Source organism: Callorhinchus milii, unplaced genomic scaffold, assembly GCF_018977255.1.
Source record: "Callorhinchus milii isolate IMCB2004 unplaced genomic scaffold, IMCB_Cmil_1.0 Scaffold5, whole genome shotgun sequence".
Taxonomy (NCBI): domain Eukaryota; kingdom Metazoa; phylum Chordata; class Chondrichthyes; order Chimaeriformes; family Callorhinchidae; genus Callorhinchus; species Callorhinchus milii.
Genome location: NW_024704746.1, coordinates 46,986,904 through 47,012,518, shown reverse-complemented (window position 1 = coordinate 47,012,518; position 25,615 = coordinate 46,986,904). Strand labels below are relative to the sequence as shown.

Genomic DNA, 25,615 nt, shown 5'->3' with positions numbered 1-25,615 from the left:
AGCAGGCAGCAGATCTCAAGTTACTATGTATAACACAGCAGTACGAATTACACAAACACTGACAGTCCCACCACCACGGATCAAGTGAGGTATGTGCTAGAGGGCTCGTCACATCACATCCAGCACCTTACAGAGCAGGAATAGCAAATGGGAGGAAATGCCGGCTGACATATTACAATGATTGAGAGATCAAGGTAACATGTAAGTGTCTTAAAATCTTATGTTGAGATGCAAAGGGTCAAACTGCGGGAAGAAACTGTAATGATCCAGGGGCAACGCTTTTTCTTGTTATGTCACAAATTTCCTAGGTAGTTTATAACACATCCCAGTCCTCTGTCAATAGATTCAATCCTATGAATCAGACCGTCTCCTATTGGGCATCTATACTTTTTTGATTGCTTCCTAACAATTTCGGCATGCCTGAGATTGACATGATATTTTCAGTTTGATAGATATTGAAGTTGATTCTGTGTCTTCATGCTTCTATGTAATGTGCATTATCAACCAGTGTTGTATATATTTGCACTAGGCTATACTCATTCTCTATATTTGCAGGCATACATACATAAAGCTGTATCTGTGTGTTTGGGTGCATAGCACACTTTAGGATTAATACCTTTAAATCAATGCCAAGTCTGCATCTGTGAGGCAGCAGTTTCCACACTAAGCTCAATGGCACAGTGATAGTATGGCTGAGCTCCATCTATTTCCTTGCCATGACATTTCATAATTGCTGTCATAGATGTCTAAAACCAGTGTTTACAGATTCAGATTTTGATCATAAATCTCTGCTCACTTTTAATATCTTATTAACCAGAATCTATCCATCTGTCAGGCAGTTTCATGGCCCTATGTCTATCTGCAAATCAATCTGCAAATCAATCAGTTTATCTGTCTATTTGTACAGATCTGGCAGTTTATTTAGATGTACCATACCTAACTATATGTATGTGGAGGAGAATAATAATGTTACAAATCAAGGCTATTTGGTCCATTTAGCGTGTGCCAGCTCGCTGAAAAAAGTTATTCTGTATCTCTGTAAGTCTCAACCTATCTACCTAACCTTCCGTATCTGTGCCTGTCTATATTTCCATCCATAAGTATGCACTCCAGATTTTATTTATTCTAACTGAATAAATTACAATTGTTTTACAGGTTATTCTGTTAGAGAGCGAGCTGTACATAAAAATTGTTGCGTTAGTTGATGATTTCTCCGTTAGAGAGGGAGACAGTGATATGTTGGCGAATGCTGTGGTATGGAGAGGTGATTTAGATGGTTTCTCTGTTACAAAAGAACATCTAAACGGGGGAGGGTGTTGATGATTATCCGAAGCTGGAAATTTTTGTCAGGTGAGAACAACATATTTTCCATTGAGCCATTTACAGACCTTAAAGTTATCAGTTTGTTGTAGGATTTTGCATTAGTATCACTCTCTAGAGTATAACACGATAAAGTGATAAATACAAAGCGTATGAGAACCACGAACGATCCAGAAGACTGTGCTATTCTGTTCACACTGACAGATCGAGCGAAATTTGCTTCCATCAGGCAGGAAATAACTTTACCATTGGCTGATGGAATATCTAGCAATTCCCTCCAACTTATATTGGATAAATATTCAATTTCACCAGCATTGCAGATTTTAAATTGGATGTTTACCTTTTTTGTTTCGAAAAAATATTTATTTTGTCATGAATTCTTGTGCATGAGGTGATACCTGCCTTCTCTGGGAATAATGGACCACTTGTTCCCACTTCTCTGCCTCAACAATATTGCTCAATAATAGCAATTATCCACAGACATGGGGTCAACTTCCATATGTATGCCGATGAAACCCAACTCTATCTTTCTGCCTCCATCCTCAACTCCAGAACCACTGCTGTCCTGACAGACTGCCTGTCGGACATCAAGTCCTGGATAAGGGCAAACTTTCTACAGTTGAATGTGAGCAAGACTGAGGCCCTCCTGATTGACTCGCGCCGGCGCCTCTGCACCTCAGGCTCTGGCAGCATCAACCTCCATGGTTGCACACTACATCTCACCAAGCCAATCAGTAACCTAGGTGTCTTGTTCGACCCTCAACTGTCTTTTCCTCCCCACATCCAAGCCATGGCCCGCTCTGCCTTCCCTCACCTCCGTAACATCGCCCGACTCCTCGATTACCTCACCCCTCAGGCCTCTGAAACTCTTGTTCATGCCTTCATCACCTCCAGGTTCGACTATGCAAACACCCTTGTCGGCCTTCCCAACTCCTCCCTCCACAGGCTGCAGATAATCCAGAACTCTGCAGCCCGTGTCCTCTCCCGCACCAAACTCCGTGACCCCATCTCCCCTATTCTCACCCAACTCCATTGGCTCCCTATCCTTCAGAGGATCCAATTCAAAATCCTGGTCCTCACCTACAAAGACCTCAATGGTCTTGCCCCACCCTACCTCTGTGACCTACTAACTCCCTACCAACCCGCCCGCTCCCCTGCTCAGCCGGCTCCGGCCTGCTCCACGTCCCACGACCCACCCGCCCCACCATTGGCGGTAGAGCCTTCAGCCGCTCTTCCCCAACCTCTGGAACTCCATCCCCCAATCACTCCGCCTCGCCCCCTCCTTAGCTTCCTTCAAGTCCCGCCTCAAAACCCTCTTTTTCGACCATGCCATTGGTCACCCCCCTTCCCCTCCCCTCCCTTCTCCCCCCTGATCCCAGCTCAGATCTGAAATGCTGTACACTGTCCAGCGCTTGGGACATCCTCCCGATGTGAAAGGCGCTATACAAATGTAATCTTGTTGTTGTTGTTGTTGCTCAAAACCAATGTCAGACAGCATACCTTCTGCCATCAATAAGGAGGCTTCCATTTCCCACACTGCACTTTCTGAGCCTGAAGGCAATCAAGTGTTGTTTTGTCTTGAAAGACAACCAGTTTGTGCTGTGGGTTTGCATCCTCTGGAAACAGGCTCAAGGCTGTCCACGCACTTCACATCGAACTTTAGCAGCTAACAGAAAGAGGAGACTTTCATTCTATCAGCCAGAACTCTCCTGCATGCCACACCATCCAGGCCAATTATTCATTTTGATTTTCAAATTTTACATCCAGATGAATGTGGGAAGTGAGGTGACACAATTGGCTGCAGTACAAATGCACTGCACTTTGTATTGGTAGGGTGTTTCTAAGTTGCTCCACACTGGTTCCTTGCTCCACACTGGTTCCTTGCTATTCTGCTTATTGAAGCCAAGAAAGATCCCTGAGGCGAGCAAGGAGTACTGTCAGAAATGTCCTCTCCACAGCCCTATCAAATGCCATCTGGTGGCCTGTTTTAGAGTGGTTCTGATGGAGGACAGGTTCTCCATGCCTGGCCTCTTAGTTGCAGGTGGTACCTGATGTGGGGAGATCAAAACACCAGGGAGAAAAAATACCAAGAAAGACAACATAAAATAAAAATGAAAGGGTCTATGGAATATGGAGTGCTTTACCGCGAGTAGTTATTGAAGCGATATTTAAAAGAACATTTACTGAAGTATTTGAAGGGAAACAGCATAAAAGAGTACAAGGGGAGAGCACAGAACTAAAGTATTGCTCCAGATGAAGATGTTATCATCACTGTAGGCTGGATGGATCAAATAACTTTCTTCTTTGCTGCAATATTTCTGTATCTATCAATTGCATTGTCCCTTTGAGGCCAGGTTTCCATTTAGCTAATCGATGTTACACCATCACCACTGTTCTGCTACAGTCTTACATTCAGTCCTGTGTGCAGGAATGATTTAAGATCAAAGTCCCATTTCTGGTGAATATATTAGTGACGTCCAACCCTGTGACAAACGCATGGAGCTTCTTTTATTTAAATACATTGTTCCTGAAGTCATTTAAAAATGCTTTGAATATGTAAAACTGTCATCCAGTTTTAAAGAATGTGGGTTCATTACATTTTTCAGGCTTCCTCCCATTTCCGAACCACTGCCAGGGCCTCTTTATAGCCTGTTTCTATGCGGGATACAGGAGCAACCAAGGTGGGTTGTTTCACTATGCTTCCTCCCTCCCTTGACTGTAGGAAAGCCCCTCCCACGATAAAATGGTCGACGATAACCGAAGCTAACTGCATCAGGAAGTGCGACCTAGCAAGATAAAGAAGAGCTTACGGCCACCATTTAGGTTTGCTGTTATCTACTGGGTCAACTTCAAAGTCATAATGCTCATGGTCTGTTTAGCTGATGGTTGTGAGGGGTGTTGCTTTTACCTAGTAGGTCATTGATGGGATTTTGTGAGCGTTAACTCAGCAGAAAATCATCAACATATTATCTTTTTTTGCAGTTATCAAGACACAAGTGGAGTTGGTGTCACTGAGTTACTGTTGTGATCCCTGTTATACAGAACATCAGGCACTCGATTGGGACAGATAAGCACAAGTGTGGAAGCAGGAATACAATGTTCACTATGGAATGTGTAACAGGAGCATCCATAACACAGGGGAAGAACACTTCTTGTACATGTGAGTAGCCATACTGCCCTCATGTGAGACACTACACGCAACGGGAGTTTATGTAAATGCAAGTTGTTGTTGCTTCTCTGCTCTGACACAAGAGGAAGAGTGAACGGAGGAGATGCAGATAGCTTAATAAAAGGAGTCAGGAAATTGAACCCCATCAAGAAGTATAAAAAGGAAAGATGCGTTTAACAAAACAAATGTCGCGCTGGAGACGGAAAATGTAGAGAAAAAAATGGCACCAAGTGAAACACTGAGGGAGGAGGTGAGCAATAAATCACTGGATGCAGGCAGATTGGATGTGTTCAACAGGCAGATAGAAGTGGTTGAGACATGCTAGCTGTAGCTCTCAGATGTCCCTTTCTTGCAGTCTGTTGTCTCTTCCGTCTCCTCTGACTGAATCATGTTACTGAGCTGTGTTTCGTTCAATAATATTAACAGAGTGCAGCTGACCTGAGACTAAATGGAGCCATCCTGTTTATACCTCTTACTGGAGAGAAATCTAAGGGTAGCTCAGCTCACTTTCACTAACTGTGATCAGCACTCTGTGAAAGAGGCTTTGTGAGCTTACAACTGCCCCTCCCAATATCTAAATTATTCATAGACCCTGGTCACAGATCCCAGCCTCAAATCCACACACTTTACAGATGCAATATTTACTTTTCTGTAACTAAGTTTGCCTCTGGGCACAACATAACCGTAGGTTGCCCTGGGGGGAGAGCAAGGTAACAATAATTGATGCTCCTCATGTCAGTTTTAGTATTGCTTTAACTTTGACTCTCCAAGGTTATTCTCACTTCCTGGTTTAATGTCATCTTCAGAATAAATTGGTCCAAATTTATGTAACAATTTAGTTTTAAAATATCTCATTCCTCTTCTCATTCATTGGAGGTTCCTTCAGGTCTGTTGTCCACACTCATGTTCTTTTTCTGATCGAGAGGGCAGATCGTACCCTCGTGGCTCGCAGGCCTTTTCTGCAGCCCCGGGTTGCTGATCTCCGTTGCTGTGGGTTCTTGCTTCTTACTCATTGTGAGGGCAGCAACAAGATATTCATTAGATTCACTGTAACGATTAGACTTTATTTTTAAAACATCAGAGGAAGCTAGAAGGCAATACAATCTTAAGATTGTTTGTGTGTGCAAGAGAGAGACAGACAGAAGGGGGGTAGATAAACAAATAAATAGATCACTATTGACCTCCAAAGGGTTTGAAAGAGTTCAGCTCTCATCCCACCGCTGGTAAATCCATATCATTACTTTTGGATGTATCTTGATAGTAGAACACGAGGATGTAGGTTTAGAGTTGTAAAGGGCAATTTCAGGACAGATACCAGTGAGTTTCTTTTATATATGCAGAGGATGATCAATGCCTGGAACAGGTTGCGATGAAATGTGGTAGAGTGCAGGACACTGGACTCATTTAAAAAGCAGCTCCATGTCGTGATGGGGGACTGGAAGGGTGGGTGTTCTGGAGGGATGAGATTGGATGGGCCGAAGGGCCTTCTTCATCAATCCAATCTTGTGATCTTCTGAACACAAACCGGAGGGGAGAGAGAGAAAATTTCCCAAATACTACAGAGGACAGTCGGCAGCAACATGCTAATGTCACATAACAGAACCACATGCCGAACAGATCAAGTTACACCATTGAACAACAGCCCTTGGTGGGTAACATTAGCTGGTTGCTAGTTGTGTCAAATTATTTTTGTTATCTGCTTGCTTATAAAAGGAAATCGCATTATACAGTGTGTGCCTTTCAGTTCTGCCTTTATGTTGTTTTTGTCCTTTCCCTGCACAACTCTTGCATATTTCACTCAGCAAAACCACCGCAAGGCACTGATTGAAACTGAAAAGGCAGCAGGCTGCCACCCGAGGCTTTAGACAGCGTATCTGTCAAAGTCTCCAGCAACCTGCAGGAATTAGGCATTTCAGGCCCCCTTCCCCTCTCCCTCCAGCACTGGAGACCAGTCTCCACCAGGATTCATATTTTTGCCAACATGTCTGAAGGTAACCAGTGGAAATGACATGTTCCTTAAGAAGTGAGCAGCCTTTTCTCTAGCCAGCTTTTATCCTCTTATCATGGCACTGCTTATAAACATAAGGATAACAGTTTTTCACAGTGGGATTGCAGCATCACGAAGAGCAGAGGAAAAGGACAATTCTTGGCAATTAAAACAAACACAATTTAAATGGCTTTAAAACCATTGGTGGCCCTGTCTTCAGTCATTATGCCCCTAACCTCTGAAACTCTTTGCCTCAATGACTCTGCCTTGCCTCCCCCCCTTTATTTATCTTTAAATCCCATATTAAAACCTACCGCTTCAACAACATCTATGGTCACCTCCTCCTCTTCCTTCTCCCTTGCTCAGTGTCCAACACTGCCACTGTGCAGCCCTCCGAGATGTGATCCTGTGTGAAGGGTACTATATAATGCGAGTTGTTGTTATAAAATTCTAAAAAGAATATCATTCTTTAAGGGAGGTTTTGATTTAGATGCAGTTCCTGGAACAGTCTGCTCTGAACTTTCCAAAGGAAACCTGGATCCCGCCGAGCACTGGGAAAGCCAACACAAACTACAGTGATGCACTTTTCACTCTGAGATTTCCAACAAGAATTATTTAAGAAGTTTCCTTTTTTTAAAAGATAATCAGAGATCTTAACTAAGGAATCCTATTAGAAATCGTCACATGTTAGACATTACCTCTGTAGCCGGACAAGCTCACAGAGTTGGGCAGAGTGTTGGTGCACCAGCACAGTCTGGCCTTGAGTAGTAACTTGACCCTTCCACACCCGTTACGCTTTCTCAAGACTTTCGTCGGTAAGTTCTGCCAAAGATTCTAAGGGAGGCAGCAAATCAGGCTGTGTAGTTTCCCCGTGGGGAGAGTGGGTAAAGTTAATTGTTATTGACTTCCCAGCCAATCACATCCACTATAAAGCTAACAATCAGAGCGGCTAAAGAGAGGAAAGAAAATACATCAAGANTTTTTTTCATTAATTCTTATGCTGTGCCCACGGGAGTTTTGCAATTTCTTGAAAATATTTCTGGAGTCGGAGCATATTTATGGGTCAGTGGGCCATCAGCAGCCAGGCTGCCCAATAAGTACATTCAAGGACATCTCAAAGACCTCCTGTCCAAATAGAATTGGAAATCCAAATAGTAATTGAAACTGTGGTAAAGTGTATGCATCACATCAGCTTGTGTCAGTGGCAATTTTTCTTCCCTGAGTGTTTCAATCGACATGAAGCAGCAAGCTAAACCGGAGTATACATCAAACAAGTTGTACAGTTTCTATTAGATGCACCAAATGCATCTTCGGTAGGTTTTAAGACGTGATTTAAAGACAGATCTAAAGGGGTGGAGGCAAAGGGGTAGAGAGAGCGAGTTCCAGAGGTTAGGGGCATAGTGACCAAAGGTTTTTTGGTGACATGCAGCAGAGCGATAGCCAAGTGGAGTGGTTGAGCAGGGCAGTGGGTAGATAGAAGGTCAGAGATATTTGGAGATGCTGGAGCATGAAGGGCATTAGAGTTGAGGGTGAGGGCCTTGAAGTCCATCCATTGGGAGCCAGGTGATTAGTTAATTTAAATTTGGCTCCTTGTGAATAGCCTACCCTTTGATAAAAATTTAGTTCGTAAGGAGCAGTTCATATTCTAGCCATTTAGCAGCGAAATGATATATGCAAAGTACACTGGAAATCCCCTATCATGAGCACTTAATCTGCAGTCTCTTACATCGCAGTTTCCTTCCTGACAGGAAACCTCCAACTCAAACACCGGCACTAGTTTACTCTCAGATCCATCAAGATTAACATGAACAGAACTTTGATGGATTTGCAATGACAAGGTCAATGAACTGCCTTTAGATTGCTATGAAATAAAACAAATCGTGGGGTGGAGAGGGAAGAGGGCAAAAACGAGAGAGGCAGGTAATATTGGCTGCACTACGTATCGAGGGCAAATCAAGTCTTTCAATCGATCCCCATCCTCAAAAGTCCAGTAATTGAATTTCGCCCACAAAATGCATTCAATTCACTTTACAATATATTCTGTGAAACGCTTTCAGATGTCTTAATGACGCAATAAGGCACCATATCAAATGCAAGGATGATTATTATTATAATTATTATTATTAATAATGGTGCAAATGAGAGCAGAGCCTATTATTGCTGCTTGAGAAACTGCTAGATTATTTTGGGCTTTTGCTGCTTTCACTAGTCACTGACTTTCTCAAATAGCTAACCAAGCACTGCCTCTGAAACTGGACGGGGACATTTAATTGACATGTTAGAACATCTCACATCGAATTTGAAGGCACAGTGCTTTTCATACACCTCAGACAAAGTATTGGTATACATTCTCACGTGCCAATTAGCTACAGGCTTTCACAATGATTTTCCAGGTCAATAATTTTGAAGGCAGAGCTTCACAAATTACTTCTTGAAAAGAAATAATTTGCATTTTTATCGTGCCTCATTGCATTGCAGCATCTCAGTGTGATTCACAAGTAATCGTTGCTGACGTTTTTTTTTCTAGGCAAATGTGGAAGTCATTTGACTCAGTAACGTCCTACAGGCAGCCATTATGTGAAAGATCAATTAATCTGAATTCTGGACAATTTGGTGGGCTTGATTCTTGTACAACAGGCCAGGTTTTTAATGGGTTCCAAATTCAGTTTGATGTCTGGCATCAAGGGGCAGCATCTAGTTTTACAAGAAGACTGTTGCAAAGAAAACTAAGTGGTGGCACAAAAGGCAGAGTCAGGATTGAATACTTGGATCTATTTACAGAAGGGCTGGACTGACACAGGTACATTGCACAGAAACAGCAACTCTATTGTAACTTGTTCTCTGACAAGAATGTTGTGACATGGTACGTATTGACTGTCTGGCCATAGCTGCTCACGTTAAACGGTTCCTCAGAACGAACTCAACCTCTTGACAGCCCACAAGTGATATAAACTGGAAGAGCAAAGCTTTAACCAAGACAGGAGAGTATCAGAACTTTGTAATGCACTGCCAAGATATTAGTTATAATGTATTCAGTTTTATATTTATATTGCCATGCTGAACCTTTCCATTTGGGTTTCCTGTTGGATGTGAACACCAGTCACTGATACCACCTGACCGCCATTGTAGGGGGTCGGGTGACTTTGGATCAAGTAACAGGAAGAAGCCGGGAGTAGGTGAGCCCAGGGTCACACCTTCACCTGATAGCAACACTGTTGCCTATGTATAGAGAAAAGTGATTGCATGGGAGAGACTATAAAAAACAATCTGCTCCAGCAACTCAGATGCAAACATCTCAAGATGCCTATTGTTATCAAAAATCTGAGTTTATTTCAATAAACAGAATATAATACTATTCACTGTACAACAACAACAAGATTCCATTTATAGAGAGCCTTTCACGTCAGGAGGACGTCCCAAGGCGCTGTACAGTTGGGTCAGGACCGGAGCAGGGAAGAAATGGTCAGAGTGAGGGGAGGGAAGGGAGGGAGCGAGGAGGGGGTAGAGAGTCGAGAGGGGAGCTGAAGGCACGGTCAAAGAGAAAGGTCTTGAGGCCGGCCTTGAAGGAGGAAAGGGAGGAGGCAAGGCGAAGGCACTGGGGGAGTTCCAGAGCCGAGGGGCTGAGAGGCTGAAGGCCCGGCCACCGATGGTAGGGCGGTTGGGGCGGGGGATGTGGAGCAGACCGGAGCCAGAGGAACGGAGGGTGCGGGCAGGTAAGTAGGGGGATAGTAGATCAGAGAGGTAGGAGGGAGCAAGGCCGTGAATGGCCTTGTAGGTGAGGATGAGGATCTTGAATTCGATCCTCTGGGGGATGGGGAGCCAGTGGAGGCGAGCGACGGTGGGAGTGATGTGGTCGCGAAGCCTGGTGCGGGACAGTACACGAGCTGCAGAGTTCTGAATGACCTGTAGCTTGTGGAGGGAGGTGCTGGGAAGGCCGGCGAGGAGAGAGTTCCCATAGTCCAGCCTTGAGGTGATAAAGGCGTGGACCAGAGTTTCAGCAGCGTGAGGGGTGAGGTAGTGCCATAGTCTGGCGATGTTCCGGAGGTGATGGAAGGTGGTGCCAGTTGTGGCGCGGATATGAGGGAGAAAGGACAGCTCAGGGTCGAACAGAACACGAGGTTCCTGACTGGCTTTGAAAGGTGGAGAGTGCAGCCTTGGATGCTGATGCTGTCAGTGCCTGAGGTGCGGAGGCGCTGACGCGAGCCGATCAGGAGGGCCTCAGTTTTACGCACGTTGAGCTGAAGAAAGTTATCTCTCGTCCAGGACTCGATGTCGGACAGGCAGGCTGTCAGGACATCAGTGGTCGTGGAGTTGAGGGTAGAGGAGGAAAGGTAGAGTTGGGTGTCATCCGCATACATGTGGAAGTTAACCCCATGTCTGCGGATGATGTCACCGAGGAGGAGCATATAGAGGGTGAAGAGGAGGGGACCGAGGACAGAGCCCTGAGGGACACCGCACGAGACAGTACGGGGGGTGGAGGAAAAGCCGTTTGTGGAAACAAAGTGAAGACGGTGGGAGAGGTACGACCTAAACCACTCAAGGACAGGGCCTTGAAGGTTGAGGTGGGAGGACAAGCGGTGGAGGAGGATAGCATGGTCGACCGTGTCAAATGCTGCCGATAGGCCGAGGAGGACGAGGAGGCAGAGGGAGCCCTGGTCACAGATGGTCAGAATGTCATTGGTGACCTTGACCAGGGCAGTTTCTGTGCTATGGGCAGCACGGAAATCCGACTGAAGGGGTTCGAATAATGAATGGGTGGAGAGGAAAGAGCGCAGCTGGGAGGCGACAACTCGTTCAAGGACCTTGGACAGGAAGGGGAGGTTGGAGATGGGCTTGATAGCTGTGACGCATCAAGGGAGGGTTTTTTCAAGGTGGGAGTGATGGTAGCAGTTTTTAAGGGAATGGAAACAGAGCTAGGGGAGAGGGACAGGTTGACGATGTCTGTGATATGTGGGGCAAGGAGGTGGAGCTGGGAGATAAGGAGTGGAGTGGGGATGGGGTCAAGGGAGCAGGTGGTGGGTTTCAGGGATAGGATGAGTTTGGTGACAGAGGGTGGGGAAATGGGTACGAAAGTGTGTAGGGGAGGATGGGTAGGAGTCGGAGTGTGGGAGGGAGGGGGTGGGGGGTGGGTGGATGTTGGGACTGGTATCGTACTTGGACATATTGTGGGGTTCTCTGCATTGTCCATTAGGCACTAACAGCAGAAAATATGAAACTTCCCCCCTCCTAGACAAACTGAGCATCACCTGGTTCCCCTAATGCTGACAGTAACTCAGCACTCCAAGTCATCAGCTTGCAGTGCGCTTGGAAAGAGAGTGAGAGGCTGCGATAGCATACACCCTTCACCATTCTACAGCCTGGTGTGGCAGTGATGAGGCTGACAATACAAAACAGCAGAAATACAGATTTAAAAATATAGTCTATTTGATAACATTGGGGGTGGGGGGGACAACACACACACCTCTCAAAGAGCTTTACTGGATAACCAATGTATGACTGTGTGTTTTGTAGGCAGACTTCTGTTTGAGTACATAAGAACATAAGAATATAAGAACTGCTAGACGAAGGAAGATCAAGATCCATCCTGTTGGCCTTCCACCACCCTGGCAGTCGCACACACATCATATCCCAAACTATGTACTGTATCCCAAGATATTATTTCCTAATAGAAGTCTATCTAATTTGTACACTTTCTGCTTCCACTGTCTCCCTATGCAGCCTCCCGAGATAACAGCAAGCTGATTTCCTGAACCATTTCCTTATTATTTGGATGAGCAGAGATGAGACTGGCTGAGGAAACATTTTATTTTCTGCATTAATTTAGGGTTATTTTTGTCTTTTATATATTAATGAATAAAGCCTTCTGCACGTTCCTCGTCCCCTCCGCTCTACCATTAGCAGCCACACTTTGGCCAATATGCCCTGAGACTGGAACTCTCTGCCTCAATCCCCATGCTTTGCCCCCCACCTTGTCTGTCTTCAGATCACACATGAAGACCTTCCTCTTCCATTGTACCTATGATTACCTCCCTTCTCTCCCCATCTTAGCATCCAGGTCTGCCAACATTAAGCACTCCAAGATGCTACCCCACGTGAAGGGCATTATATAAATGCAAATTCTTGTTCTTGTGTTAACTCATCACTCAAGGGAAAACAGCTCAATGATGAGTTATCCAGAGTGGCAAGTTATGCATAATGTATAAATATGTAAATAAATATGGCTGGGATATTGACACATGATGACTTAATTGGTGGTGACAAGTTAAACCGGGTCGAGTTATCAGTAGTTTACTGTATTGTCTCCTGCTATCAGTATAAATATGGAATATCATTACAAACAGCACAGGTTAGACCTCCATTATGTGATATTTTCCAAATCATGTTTAGTCTCTTAATTATCCAAACATCACCTCTTCTATTTTAATTTGCCTGTGTTTTAATTTAAAGGAAACATCGACAAAGTACAATACTACCAGTATGATTGGGTTTTAATTGCATTGTAGGGATTGCCCTCAAACTAATTTTTCATTTGCATTGAAAATGTTGCGATAGTAACTAGATTTTTTTGTTTCTCCACAGTCCTCCTCTGTTTCCTATTCTTGTTGCTGTCTATTGCTGATGCCTTGCTGGCTTGTCCTACCCGCTGCACTTGTAAAAGATATGAAGTGGATTGCAGCAATCGAGGCCTCATCACTATCCCGACAAACATTCCGTTTGATACCAAATCCCTCTCGCTCAACAACAACAAGCTCAGCACCTTGCAGTTCCTCACATTGGCAAACCTCACTACACTGGAAAAGCTCGACCTATCCAACAACTACTTGGACCAGTTACCAGTGAATGTATTCAATGATGTTGGCAACCTGATTGACCTCAATTTAAGAAACAACAGCATCCGGAGCTTAGATAAAAAGATCTTCTACAGGACCATCAATTTGCAGAGGCTGGACCTTTCCGTGAATGGCATCTCTCAGATTCCATTGGACTTGTTTGACGAGATGCAGAACCTCACCTGGCTGTCTCTGAAAGGAAACAGGATGCAAAGCCTTGAAAGGGCAGCATTTGAACCGATGGTGCATCTTCAGTACTTACTGCTAGGAGGGAACCCATGGGAGTGTGATTGCAGCCTGAGAGACTTCAAGCACTGGATGGAGTGGTTTCTCTACAAAGGTCAGTGGAGCATACTCCTGGAGCTACAGCATCACATTCTGTCACAGCTGTCTCCATTCGCATCTCTTCAAATCAGATCATATTCACACAGTGGCTAAAATTAAGATCATCCATTTTGTTGCGTAATCTGAGTGGCTGGATATTCCAGTTGACAGTAAAACAAAATCACTATTGTTCTTTTCAGATTAAGATAATATTGCATTTAATTTATGATCCTCACTTAATCCAAACTAAGAACTAGTGATGGAATCAAAAATGGAATTCGATTTGGAGAGTTCAATCCCCTCCTCCCCCAACAATGAAGGTTAATGTTCAATAGCTCCAGGCTCAGCTCTCTATGTCTCAGGTGCCATTCTCCAAGGAGCCAGTTTTGAATTGTAACTCTCTGGGTTCAACTCTCTCTGGGTACACTCACTCTCCAGTCAGCACTATCCAAGGTCCTTTCCAATTGCCCTCTCTGAGTCCTTTATCACCTCAAGGCTGGACTACGGGAACTCTCTCCTCGTCGACCTTTCTGGCACCTCCCTCTACAAGCTGCAGGTCATTCAGAACTCTGCAGCTCGTGTACTGTCCCGCACCAGGCTTTGCGACCACATCACTCCCACCCTCGCTCGCCTCCACTGGCTCCCCATCAACCAGAGGATCAAATTCAAGATCCTCATCCTCACCTACAAGGCCATTCACGGCCTTGCTCCCTCCTACCTCTCCGACCTACTATCCCCCTACTTACTGGCCCGTACCCTCTGTTCCTCTGGCTCCGGTCTGCTCCACACCCCCCGCCCTAACCACCCTACCATCAGTGGCCGGGCTTTCAGCTTCTCAGCCCCTAGCCTCTGGAACTCCATACCCAGTGCCTTCGCCTTGCTTCCTCCCTTTTCTCCTTCAAGGCCGATCTCAAGTCCTCTCTCTTCAACCGTGCCTTCACCTCCCCTCTCAACTCTCTACCCCCTCCTCGCTTCCTCCCTTCCCTCCCCTCACCCTGACCATTTCCCCCCTGCTCGGATCCCGACCCAACTGTCCAGCCTCTTGGGACATCCTCCCGACGTGAAAGGCACTCTATAAATGCAATCTTGTTGTTGTTGCCCCGAAACTGCACCTCAGACACCCGAGTTAGGCCCTGAAACTTTGGAACTCTCTGCCTCCTCCTTGGCCATCTTCAGATCGCATCTGAAGCCCTTTCTCTTTGATGGTGTGGTTAGGCATCATGCTCCAACACTGTTAAATACTCCAAGATACTGCCTGAATGAAGGGCGCTATATAAATGCATGTTGTTGTTATTCACTTTCCACAACTCAGGCTCTAATCACCACTTTAGAGTCTGCTGCTACCTTTCGATCTTGGTCTTACACAATATGGGCACTGGCCCTTCATTGAGGTTCTCAACAAAACATATATCCCAAATTTTAATCTGTTCTGGATCCATGTTCAATTCTCCAGAAACAGAAGCACAAACTAACTCATAAATTATATTGTCACTGTCTGAACATTTCACGATCTTCCATAAAGATGTTGTCGAGTGCTATAAAGTCATTTCCTAACCCAATGGAGAGGTGTTGCTCTAAATCTCATATAGATATTGGAATAGAGATTTGGAATTAGTTAACTCCAGGGAAGAAGCATCAGCAAAGGCTGAATGGTCAGAATAGCTTCTTTCTGTGCTATAATTTCTATAATTCTATGAAGTCCTTGTTAACGTATTGCTTCTGTCTCACAATTAGGTGGAAAACTGGATGGAATTGAATGTTCTCTGCCCAAAGACCTGCGTGGGAAGGATCTCCGAGTAGTTCCTGTGGAGATGTTCAACTACTGTGTGGAGCTGGAGGATGAGAACAAATCCACAATGGATGTGAAGGCAGATCCTCCCCCTCCCTGTGTGAAGAAGGAGAAACCACCACCAGTTCAGACCACTAGTTTGAGTCCCATGCTTGATCCTACAATGCACACACAATGCATCAGACAACGTTACCGTCCAGCCAGTGTCAGACGAGCAATCGGGACAGTTATCATTGCTGGGGTTGTGTGTGGCATTGTCTGCATTATGATGGTGGTGGCAGGAGCGTACGGTTGCATCTACGCATCTCTCATGGCAAAGTATCATCGCGAGCTTAAAAAACGCCAGCCGTTAATGGGAGATGGGGAGCAGGAGCAAGAGGAACAAAAGCAAGCCTCTTCCATTGCATGATTAACAAGCTCAAGGGTAGCTCTGGCTTTAGCAGAAAAATCTTCAGTTTTCTCCAGCTCCGGTCTCTGTGTGCGTGTTGTGGTTCTGATGCTAGTATTGACTCCTTAAATCACTTTGGACCTGAGGAAAATTGGGAACACATCAAGTCTTTAAAAGAATATGCATACTACAAGCCTGACTCCTACTCTGTTTGTACGTTGGAGTTCTAGATGCTCTAGCAGCCTATTAGATGGGGTCTTTTACATGAAAGAGAAGGGCATTGTCTCTGAAAATCCCTTGCATGTCACTTGTTTGACACAGTATTTTGAACTTACAGCAAAATTGGCTGTTTTAGTCTATGTACATGTATCTGACTCTTAATTTGAAAAAAAAGGACTGGACCTTTCAGTGTATTTCAGTTTTTTTTCATACTCTACTGTGCAGATAGTTTTAACTTAAAATATATCAAGCTGAATGACTAGTTAAAAAAAAGGTTCAGAATGGAGATAATTATTTAAAACAGACATTTGGGACGGTTCAATTGACTTTAGGCATTGCGTGGTGTAAAAATCAAGACTGGTTATTCTGTGAGGTAGATTCTCAGGGGAAGAACCATATTAAAACACAATTTAAAACATTCTCCAATGTGGGTCTTTCATTTTCCAAAAATTGCATTCAATTAACACAGTTAACTGCAAGTCCATTGGATTGTGGTCCAAAGAAAGGGGATAAAAAATGGCAAGGGAAAGGAGAAAGAAAGATGCAGCAATGCATAGTGGTTCTGTGATTCTGATTTTATAATGCACGATTGTTGCTATTTCTTGACTTACTAGCAGCACTATCTCAGAGAAGCAGCAAAGAGCAATTGAAACGTTTTTAGTACAAAAGTAGGGTCATTTATATGAACCCTTGGTTGGACCACGTTTGGAATACTGTGTGCAGTTCTGGTCACCATACTACAGAAAGGATATTGTAACATTGGAGTGAGTACAGTTTAGATTTACAAGGATGTTACCAGTGATGAGTTGTCAAGAAAAATGGACATGTTAAAGCTTTTCTCTCTGGAGATAAGACAATTAAGAGGGGACCTGATAGAAGTATTGTAAGATTTTTAAAGCATTTGATCAGGAGGACATTTATTGACTGTTTCCATTTATTTGGTGTCTCCAAACCAAGAGGGCATAAATATGATAGACAGTAACAGACATAAAGGGAGTTTAGGAGGAACGTCTTTATGCAGAAGGTGGTGAGTGTGTGGAACTCACTGCTAGAAGCTTTGGTTAAAGCCAAAAGCATCACGTGTAAGAGGAACTGTGATGTATACGTGAGAGAGAAGGGAAGAGAGGGATACATGAGAGGGGATTAGAGGGAGTTTGAATACAGGCATGGACAAATTGAGCTGAATGGTCTGTCTCCATGCTATAACGTTCTACATAATTCATGTACGTAAATCTATGTAACTCAATCACTGGTGGAAATGGAAGAGTGAGAATTCAGTGGCACAGGGAAGAAATGTTACCATTCCAAAAACAGCAAAGTTGGTCTCTCAAGAAACCCTTGATCTTCACAGCCAGCAGAATTCTCTCATTCTTCTTTTCAATACGATTCTAAATCATGACTCAGAATAACTAAACAAAAAGTAAAGTGGGACAAGCCTGTGCAACTGCTGAGCATCTAAGTTATAACATTATACATGTTATAAAATTCATAAGTTGTGCTGATTACGAAAGGTAAATGTTTTGAGGCAGATTATTCAGGTATCTGGACACTAAAAATGTTAATTTTATTTATGGTGCAAAGCTCCTTCAAAACAACAGCAGTTTCCTTTGATCACATTTAAGATGAACATTCCTCAGCTTGTTCTCCCTTATTTCAAACATCATCACCTCACCTCCAGTCTCGGTCTCATCAATTTGAGTAATGGTGACAATTTATAAGGGACTCAATATTCCGGTTCGCAAACCAATTGCATGGGTCGAAAGTATCCATTATTCACCACAAAGAATGTGGTATGATCTAAGGGAACACTGAGGTTTGCTAAGCAGACCACAATGATTAGTTTTGTCCTGATTTGCATCTGAAAGGGGTCTCTTATTAAGTAGTTCTCTCCCTTGTTCATCATTTCTCTTTTAAAATTGATTTTTGGGAGTGCATTTGCTCAGTACCTACAAACTCTCTTTGCAATTACAGTTCCATACTGGACTTGCAGGTCTACAATAATCCCCTTAACAAGATTTGAAGGTACTAAGACCTGTCTTGGAATCGAATTAAAAAGAAGTAAAAATAGTTTGCAGCTACCTTCAGAGTTGAGGAGGTGTCATAGTGATAATTGGACTCGAGGATATGGAATTCTCGAAACCATTAATAACGTTGGAAACATCCTGTCCTTGTGAAGTCAGTTAAACAATAGAGTTGCCTGGGATTTACCGAGAAAGACTGAACGGCAAATATACAGATTCACCACAACATCGGTCTTGGACAGAATGGATCTGTGAGTACTGTACATCTATATGTGGAGCTGCCTTACTCTGTTTCAAGCAGACTGTCCAAGGTCTTATGTACGGTAACCTCATCACATCAGCAACCACAAAGCTGCAGCAAACCTGCAAGGACGATGGAAGTTTATCTGCTTAGATTCCATCTTCTTGGACATTCTGTTACAGTAACTTCAGGTTGATGACATTTAACATCCATTCACAGTGCATGAAATTACTTTAAACTTCAGTGAAATGCTATACAATGAGAACATATTGCAAAGCAAGTTTGTAAAGTGATATTGGCATTGCAACGTACTTGTCATGTCCCTGTGGAAAGAGGCACAGTGTGACACACTTTTCAAAGACAATGATGTAGCAGCTTCATTTAAAGTTGCTAGCAGTTCCCACCCACTCCACCCCCTCCATTTCATGGCTCTGCATCCAGGCAACCTAGATACTAGGGTACTCTGATAGTGCTCTCAATGTTTATAAGGTGTGCCTACTGTGGATTTGCGCTAAATAGAACTGGCTGGCTGACTTTGCATGTTAAATATGTCTAACTTTCAGGTCATTAGTGTGTTACTGAAATCAGCCTTTTTTCATGCCTCACTTATAATGTGGGACCTGGAATATCGGTTTCCCTGCATCTGCTATCACCTGCCTTGCTCAATTACAAATATGAAACTGAGAAACAATGCCTTACTGGGTTAACATAAAATCAGAAGAGAGATTTGGAGGACGAAGAGTCTTCAGCCTATTTGATCTCATTTTTCAGAACACCCCCGCCCCCAAGTGTCCAATGCTCTGGCCTCAAGCACTCTTCGTGATAACTGTTCCAGTTGTTAATCTCCTGGGTGAAGAAATACTTTCTGGTGTCTGTCCTGGAATTGCTTTTTGCAACCCTAAACCTATCATCTCTTATTCTGCTATTCCGGTGCATCCGAAAGAACTGTTTTGAGTCAACATTCCCAATCCTTCTACACCTCTGTGAGATTACCTCTGAGACATCTCTTTTTAAGATGTTGTCTTATTGTTGCTCATCTTCTCTAACACTGGGAATCATCCTCATTGCTCTCCTCTGCGCTGCCTCTAGGGTCTGGCCTTATGGCACAGTAACTAGAACTGTAGGCAGTATTCTGGGTGTGGTCAGTCTAGAGCACTACACTGCTTGAGGATAACTTCTGGAGATCTGATCTCAACTGATTTGGCAATACAACTCAGCACTCTGTTTGACAGGACATGAGATTGATGGAAGCCATTACTAGGCTGGAATCTGATCACGGGCTTGATTAATAGAAAAAATGATAAAAGGCTGGAATCTAATTGATGGGTTTAGGCTGTTTACATGGACGTCAGGAAGTGAGTAACAGGTTCAAATTTAAATGAGATGTTTATATCAATGGTTTATATCAAGAATAATTGGAATGTTGATTAGTTATCATCCAAACAGATTGTTTGTAGAAAGTAAAAGACACCTGGAGCTAATGTTCACTGGAGTCTGAGCAAGCAATTCAGACGCCAGAGCAGTTTATAAACCTCATCTGACGCCCAGGATTAAATTACTACTATGAATTCAGTCCTCGTTGTTCTCTGTATTTGTTTTATAACATACACTGTTCTAATTTTATACGCGTGTGTATTTCAGTGTTGAATTTCTTTCGTTGCCAGCAGCAGCTCTCCTCTTCCTTTCGAGTGGTGCTGCTGGTGACATTCTTAATGCTGGATTAAAGTCTGCAATTTCAGTACTGCTGTTCTATTGAGAAACAGCCAGCAGTGGATATGAGAGGTTGTAAAAGTTCAGATTTCTTGCTCTGTTAATTTGGTATTCAGAAGCATTAAAAGTGAAACAATTGTTTAAAAGTTTAAAATTTGAGCAGATGCACAAGATTTGGGGGCTTTCTTTAGGAGACAGCACAGAAGGGATAAAGTTTGTGCTTTGGTTGACCCTACGTATTGAAAGATTCTGAGTATTTATTACCGACTGCTTAGATTAAACGGGAATTGCAGGCTACATATATTAAAGAGGAGCAGCAGATTGCAAGAATCAAAGGGGAACAGCATGTTGCAGATGTTAAAGAGAAAGAGCAGGCCCAGAACACCAGACAACATATATTGATAATAATTAAGTCATAAACAGGGTCGCAGAAAGGATAGACAGATGGCAAGTGCAGTTTAATGTAGGAAAATATAAAGAAGCCGTCCATAGTCTAGATGTTAAGAACCTAAGAGGAGTAAAGGAGCAAAGAGATCTGGGGATTCAGATCCACAAAGTTGTTGCACAAGTACATAAGGCTTTAAAAAGGCCAATGGGTCTAAGGTCATTTTCAATCTATGACTGTTTGTGGGACATTGCTGTGCGCAATTGGCTGCCGCGTTCGCCCACAAATATACAGTCAATTCACTTTACAGTGTGTTCTGTGAAGCGCTTTGGGACGTCCTCCCGACATGAAAAGCGCTATATCAAATGCAAGGATTATTATTATTATTATTAAAGACTTTATATTCAGAGGGATAGAATCTAATAGTGAGGTTTAATTTATATAAAACCTTGGTTAGACCACACTTGGAGTATTGTGTCGAAGAAGGATATTACAGAGATGGTAAAGAGTACAGCATAGGTTTACAAGGATGATACCAGGGCTGGCTGGTTACAGCTATCAGGATAGACCGGATATTTTAGTGCTTTTTGTGCTAGAGAAGAGATGCTTAAGGGAGAACCTAATAGAAGTGGTTACATTTTAAAAGGGGTTGATAAGATTAACACTAATAGGCTGCTTGCACTGGTTAAAGACTCCTATATCTTAAATCCTGCAACTTGGCGATCTAAAAGAGAATTTACGAGAAAATACTTCATGCAGAGCATAGTGAGATTGGGGAATTTACAGCCTGAAGCGGTATTTGAATCAATAATTATAGATGCATTCACGAGGAAGCTAGACCTTCACATGAAGGAAAGGGGAATAGAAGGAATAAGGAATGGTTGAAGACTCGTATGGAATATAAACACTGCACAGACTGGTTGTGCTGAGTGGCCTGTTTTCATGTTGTACATTCTTTGTAATAAATAATCCTTGTGCTACCACTTAGTCAAAACATCTCAAAGCAATTTACAGTATTTATTGTAGAGCGTAGGGACGGTATTTCATAGGTAAATGCGGGGTCCATGTCCCACAAACAGCTAAGAAATGAATGACCAGTTTTGTTTAGGGGATTGTTGGCCAGGACACTGTCAGAAACTCTCTTCTCTTTTCAAACAGTGCCACAAGATTTTTAATATCCACCTGAATCAATAGACAAGACCTCAGTCTAAGATGGGCACCTCTGACAATGGGAAGAGGAATAAGAGACTGCATACATTACAGGGGAATAGAAGATTGTATATATTAAAAAGGACCAGCCGACAAAGTGTATACCGTATATTAAAGGGAAATGGCGGATTACATGCATGTATTAAAGAGGAATAGCGACACTGTAATAATAATAATCCTGCATTTAATCTGATGCTTTATCACACTGTTGAGTTGTTTCAAAGCGCTTCACAGCATTTTACTGTATAGTGCGGTAACTGAGATTTGTAGGTGAATGCGATAGGCAATTCTGCGCACACAAATATCCCACAATGAATTAGCTTTTTTCTGGGGGTTTGTTGGCCAGGCTGGGAAGAACTCAAAGAACTCCCTATTGTATATGTCTCTATATTAAAAGGAAACAGCAGTTGCATATATTAAAAAGGTCCCCAGCGTGGATTCCCAGTCAACTCTGTGAAGTGCTTTGAGACTTCCTCATGATGTGAAAAACACTATATAAATGTAAATTGTTATTGTTGAATAGCAGATTCTGTGTATATTAAGAGGAACAGCAGACACGGTGTATATCTATATACTATTTACAGTGAAATTAATACTTTCCTTCCTTCAGCAGGAAAGCTTTTTTAAAAAAACAGTTAATGCGCCAATCTCAATGCCCCAAATTAGGTCATTTCTAGAGTAAAACTTTCAAACTGTCATTTACACCAACATTTTAAAACCGTTCAAACAGCCTAACATAGGAGCCGGAGTAGGCCATTCGGCCCTTCGAGCCTGCCCCGCCATTCAATCATGGCTGATCTTCTAATCTAACTTCAGCTAATAACCTGACCCTGCCTTATCCCCATATCCCTTAATACCTTTTGCAATAAGAAATCTATCTATCTCAGTCTTGAATATGTTCAAGGACTGAGAGTCAACAGCCCTTTGGGGTAGAGAGTTCCATACATTCACCACCCTTTGAGTGAAGAAGTTCTTCCTCAACTCAGTGCGAAAGGGTTGGCCTCTGATTTTAAGATTGTGACCCCTGGTTTTAGTTTCTCCAACCAGGGGAAACAATCTCCACTATCTACTCTATCATGCTCTTTGATGATCTTATAGGTTTCTATAAGATCCCCTCTAATTCTTCTATATTCTAGAGAATATAGGCCCAAATTGGTCAGCCTATCCTCGTAACTCATCCCCTTCATCCCTTTCATCCCTGGTACTAACCTAGTAAATCTACGCTGCACCCCCTCCAAGGCAAGTACATCCTTCCTTAAATAAGGAGACTAAAACAGTGTATTCCAGGTGTGGTCTCACCAGGGCCCTATACAGTTGCAGCAAGACTTCCCTACTCTTATACTCTAATCCTTTCATAATGAATGCTAACATACCTTTCGCCTTCCTAATTGCTGCTGCACCTGCAGACTAACTTTCTGTGATTGGTGTACAAGGATACCCAAGTCCCTCTGGACACTAACACATTCCAATCTCTCCCCTTCTAAAAAATAACCCGCTCTACTGTTTTTGCTACCTAGGTGGATGACTTCGCATGTCCCTACATTATATTTATGAGAAAAGCATCAATGCAACAAGTAACATCCCCTGCATTGATAGGGATCTTGATAGAGTCTGCGGACTATTTGGTGTGGAGTCCTGTTTAGAGCACTCGCCTAGCAAGCGAGAGACCTGTGTTCGATTCCCGGCAGGGCAAAACCATGGGCAAGTTTCCGTACTCCACACGCTTGATAATAATCCATCAAGAAAAAAAAAATTGGTCACTTCAATCCACTACTGTTTGTGGGACACTGCTGTACGCAATTGGCTGCCGTGTTTTGCTCACAAATATACAATTCACTTTACAGTATATTCTGTGAAGCGCTTTGAGACATCTAGAAGATGTGAAAAGCACTATATCAAATGCAAGGATTATTTTTTTTTATTTAAGGTTTTGCACATGCTCAATAGTCTGACTGCAAATAAAATGGGACTCTCCTCAAGCTTGTTTGGGCTGAGGTTAAATAAACCTTTTATAACTTGTATGGTGTGTGGATTAATTCCTTATACCAATAAGGTAATTAATGAGATTCTTTCTTAAATCTAAACCACAACGTCTGTTTGTTTCATGGATGACAATGTTGATTTGCTGGAACTCCCATATTCAATAATCCACAGTAATTTCAGGAAACTGTACTTTCAGCTTTCTTTTCCACAAAGATATCAATCACATAATTTTCAAGTTATAGTTCTAATAATTTAGTTTTTTAAAACTAAATAAAAACTAATAAGTTAGTTTTTTTTATCGGAATATTGAAACATTACTGACATTAGTTCAACGTTTCATCGTTGCTCCTTGGTAGAAATCTCTTTTTGTTTATTTTTTAAATGTTTTTGAATGGGAATCATCTCACTGAATGATCAGCATCGCTCACTCATGTCATTGTATTGCTGGCTGAGTCTGGTGCTACAAATTGATTGATTTGATTTGCACTTTTATCCTGAAAGTAAAGATTTGAAATATTGAAGTTGTATTGTTTGAAAGTACGACAGCAATCTTAGTGGCCACTGTGGTGGGAACTTTCTCTGTTGGAGTAACTGGTAGAAATTACTCTGCGTCCTTTTGTGGAACACGGCTTTCAAACTCCCTCTGGCTGTGTTCAGCATTTGAGGCCTGTGGCTTGTGAAGGTAAAACTTTCCCCACTTCTGTTTCAGCTTCTAAATCGTTACAAAATGTTATGCTAAGAAGCCCTGGCGAATGTGACAAATTCCCTGCCTGGTGGCAGCATCAAGCACTCCGAAGGCAGTTAGAGCACAGTGTGATATAGCCAAAACCTTCTTCTCCAAAAAACAACTTGCACATATACAACATCTTTCATATGGATTACAGAGTGAAGGGAGAGCCACAGGGAGTGATGAACACACAAGGATTGGTTCCTAATCAGAGAATTAAGGGCAATTGTAATTCCCTCTCAATACGTTTACAAATGTTAAACATGGGATATAATGCACACATGCTCAAATATGGTACATAATAGATCTCAATGATAATTTGTGTTGAATTATGAGCTGTTGTGAGTATATGCCGCCTATAAGTGTCTCAAGTGACCTGGGCACTAGCTTCACCTCAGTCAGTCCCTGATGGCCACAACAGAGACAAACTATCCATGACTGGGTAATCTAAGAATGATTGCTATAATAATAATAATCCTTGCTTTTGATATAGCGCCTTATTAAATCATTGAGCCTTCTCAAAGCGCTTCGCAGAATATATTGTAAAGTGAATTGACTGTATATTTGTGGGCAAAACGCAGCAGCCAATTGCGCACAGCAGTGTCCCCAAACAGTCGTGGATTGAGTGACCAAATCATTATTGTTTTTTTAAGATAAACTGGCATTTGGAGTAAGAAACTTGCTGACGATATCGCCCCGCCTGGGAATCAAACCCAGGTCCTCTCGCTTGTGCGCCGAGCGTGCTAACCACTACGCTACAGGTCTCCATTGTATTTGCCCACTGCAGGAGATTAAAGAAGCATCGTCTAAAACAGCACTGGATTGAACAAGATAAATACATGTAGTTTTGTAAAATTATCTACTGGTAGTTGAAATATTAAATGCATATTTGTGAAGTGCAACCCACTATGTGCATGTGTGCCTGTTTGTTTATCATACAGGCACGCTTGAGAACTGATTAGCCTTTTTACTGATACGAAAGAATGTTTGGTAAGTTACAGTTTAGTACATGGGATTTGGAGGAAATATTATCTTTGTTGAAAGCACAGTTAAAGAGGAAAGTCGTCAGATGGAACTTGAAGCAGGCAAGAGCAAGAGTGAGGTGGAGGGATTGCTGGATAGAGTTCCAGAGTGTGGGAGCAGAGATGCTGAATGCCCGACCACCAACGGTGGGGCGGGAAGTGCGGAGGACCTGAAGCAGGCTGGCGTCTACCGAGTGGAGGGAGCGGAATGGCTAATATGGGGTTTTGAGGTCAGAGAGGTAGGGGGGAACAAGACCATGCAGGCCTTGAAGGTAAGAACAAGGGTCTTGT

At 43.0% G+C, this 25,615-nt stretch overlaps 2 protein-coding genes across 2 annotated transcripts in view; one reads left to right on the top strand and one right to left on the bottom strand.

The window, feature by feature from the left end:
• lrtm2a (leucine-rich repeats and transmembrane domains 2a) overlaps window positions 1-16,478 on the top strand; it is a 31,402-nt gene extending 14,924 nt beyond the window's left edge. Inside the window, exons 2-4 of the mRNA XM_007898492.1 lie at window positions 4,303-4,480; window positions 13,056-13,646; window positions 15,365-16,478. Of these exons, the coding sequence (XP_007896683.1) occupies window positions 4,417-4,480; window positions 13,056-13,646; window positions 15,365-15,828 (1,119 nt within the window). The 5' untranslated portion in view covers window positions 4,303-4,416 and the 3' untranslated portion in view covers window positions 15,829-16,478. The remainder of the gene's footprint in view (window positions 1-4,302; window positions 4,481-13,055; window positions 13,647-15,364) is intronic.
• cacna2d4a (calcium channel, voltage-dependent, alpha 2/delta subunit 4a) overlaps window positions 1-25,615 on the bottom strand; it is a 181,639-nt gene that overhangs the window by 81,422 nt on the left and 74,602 nt on the right. The gene's annotated exons all lie outside the window — the stretch shown is intronic.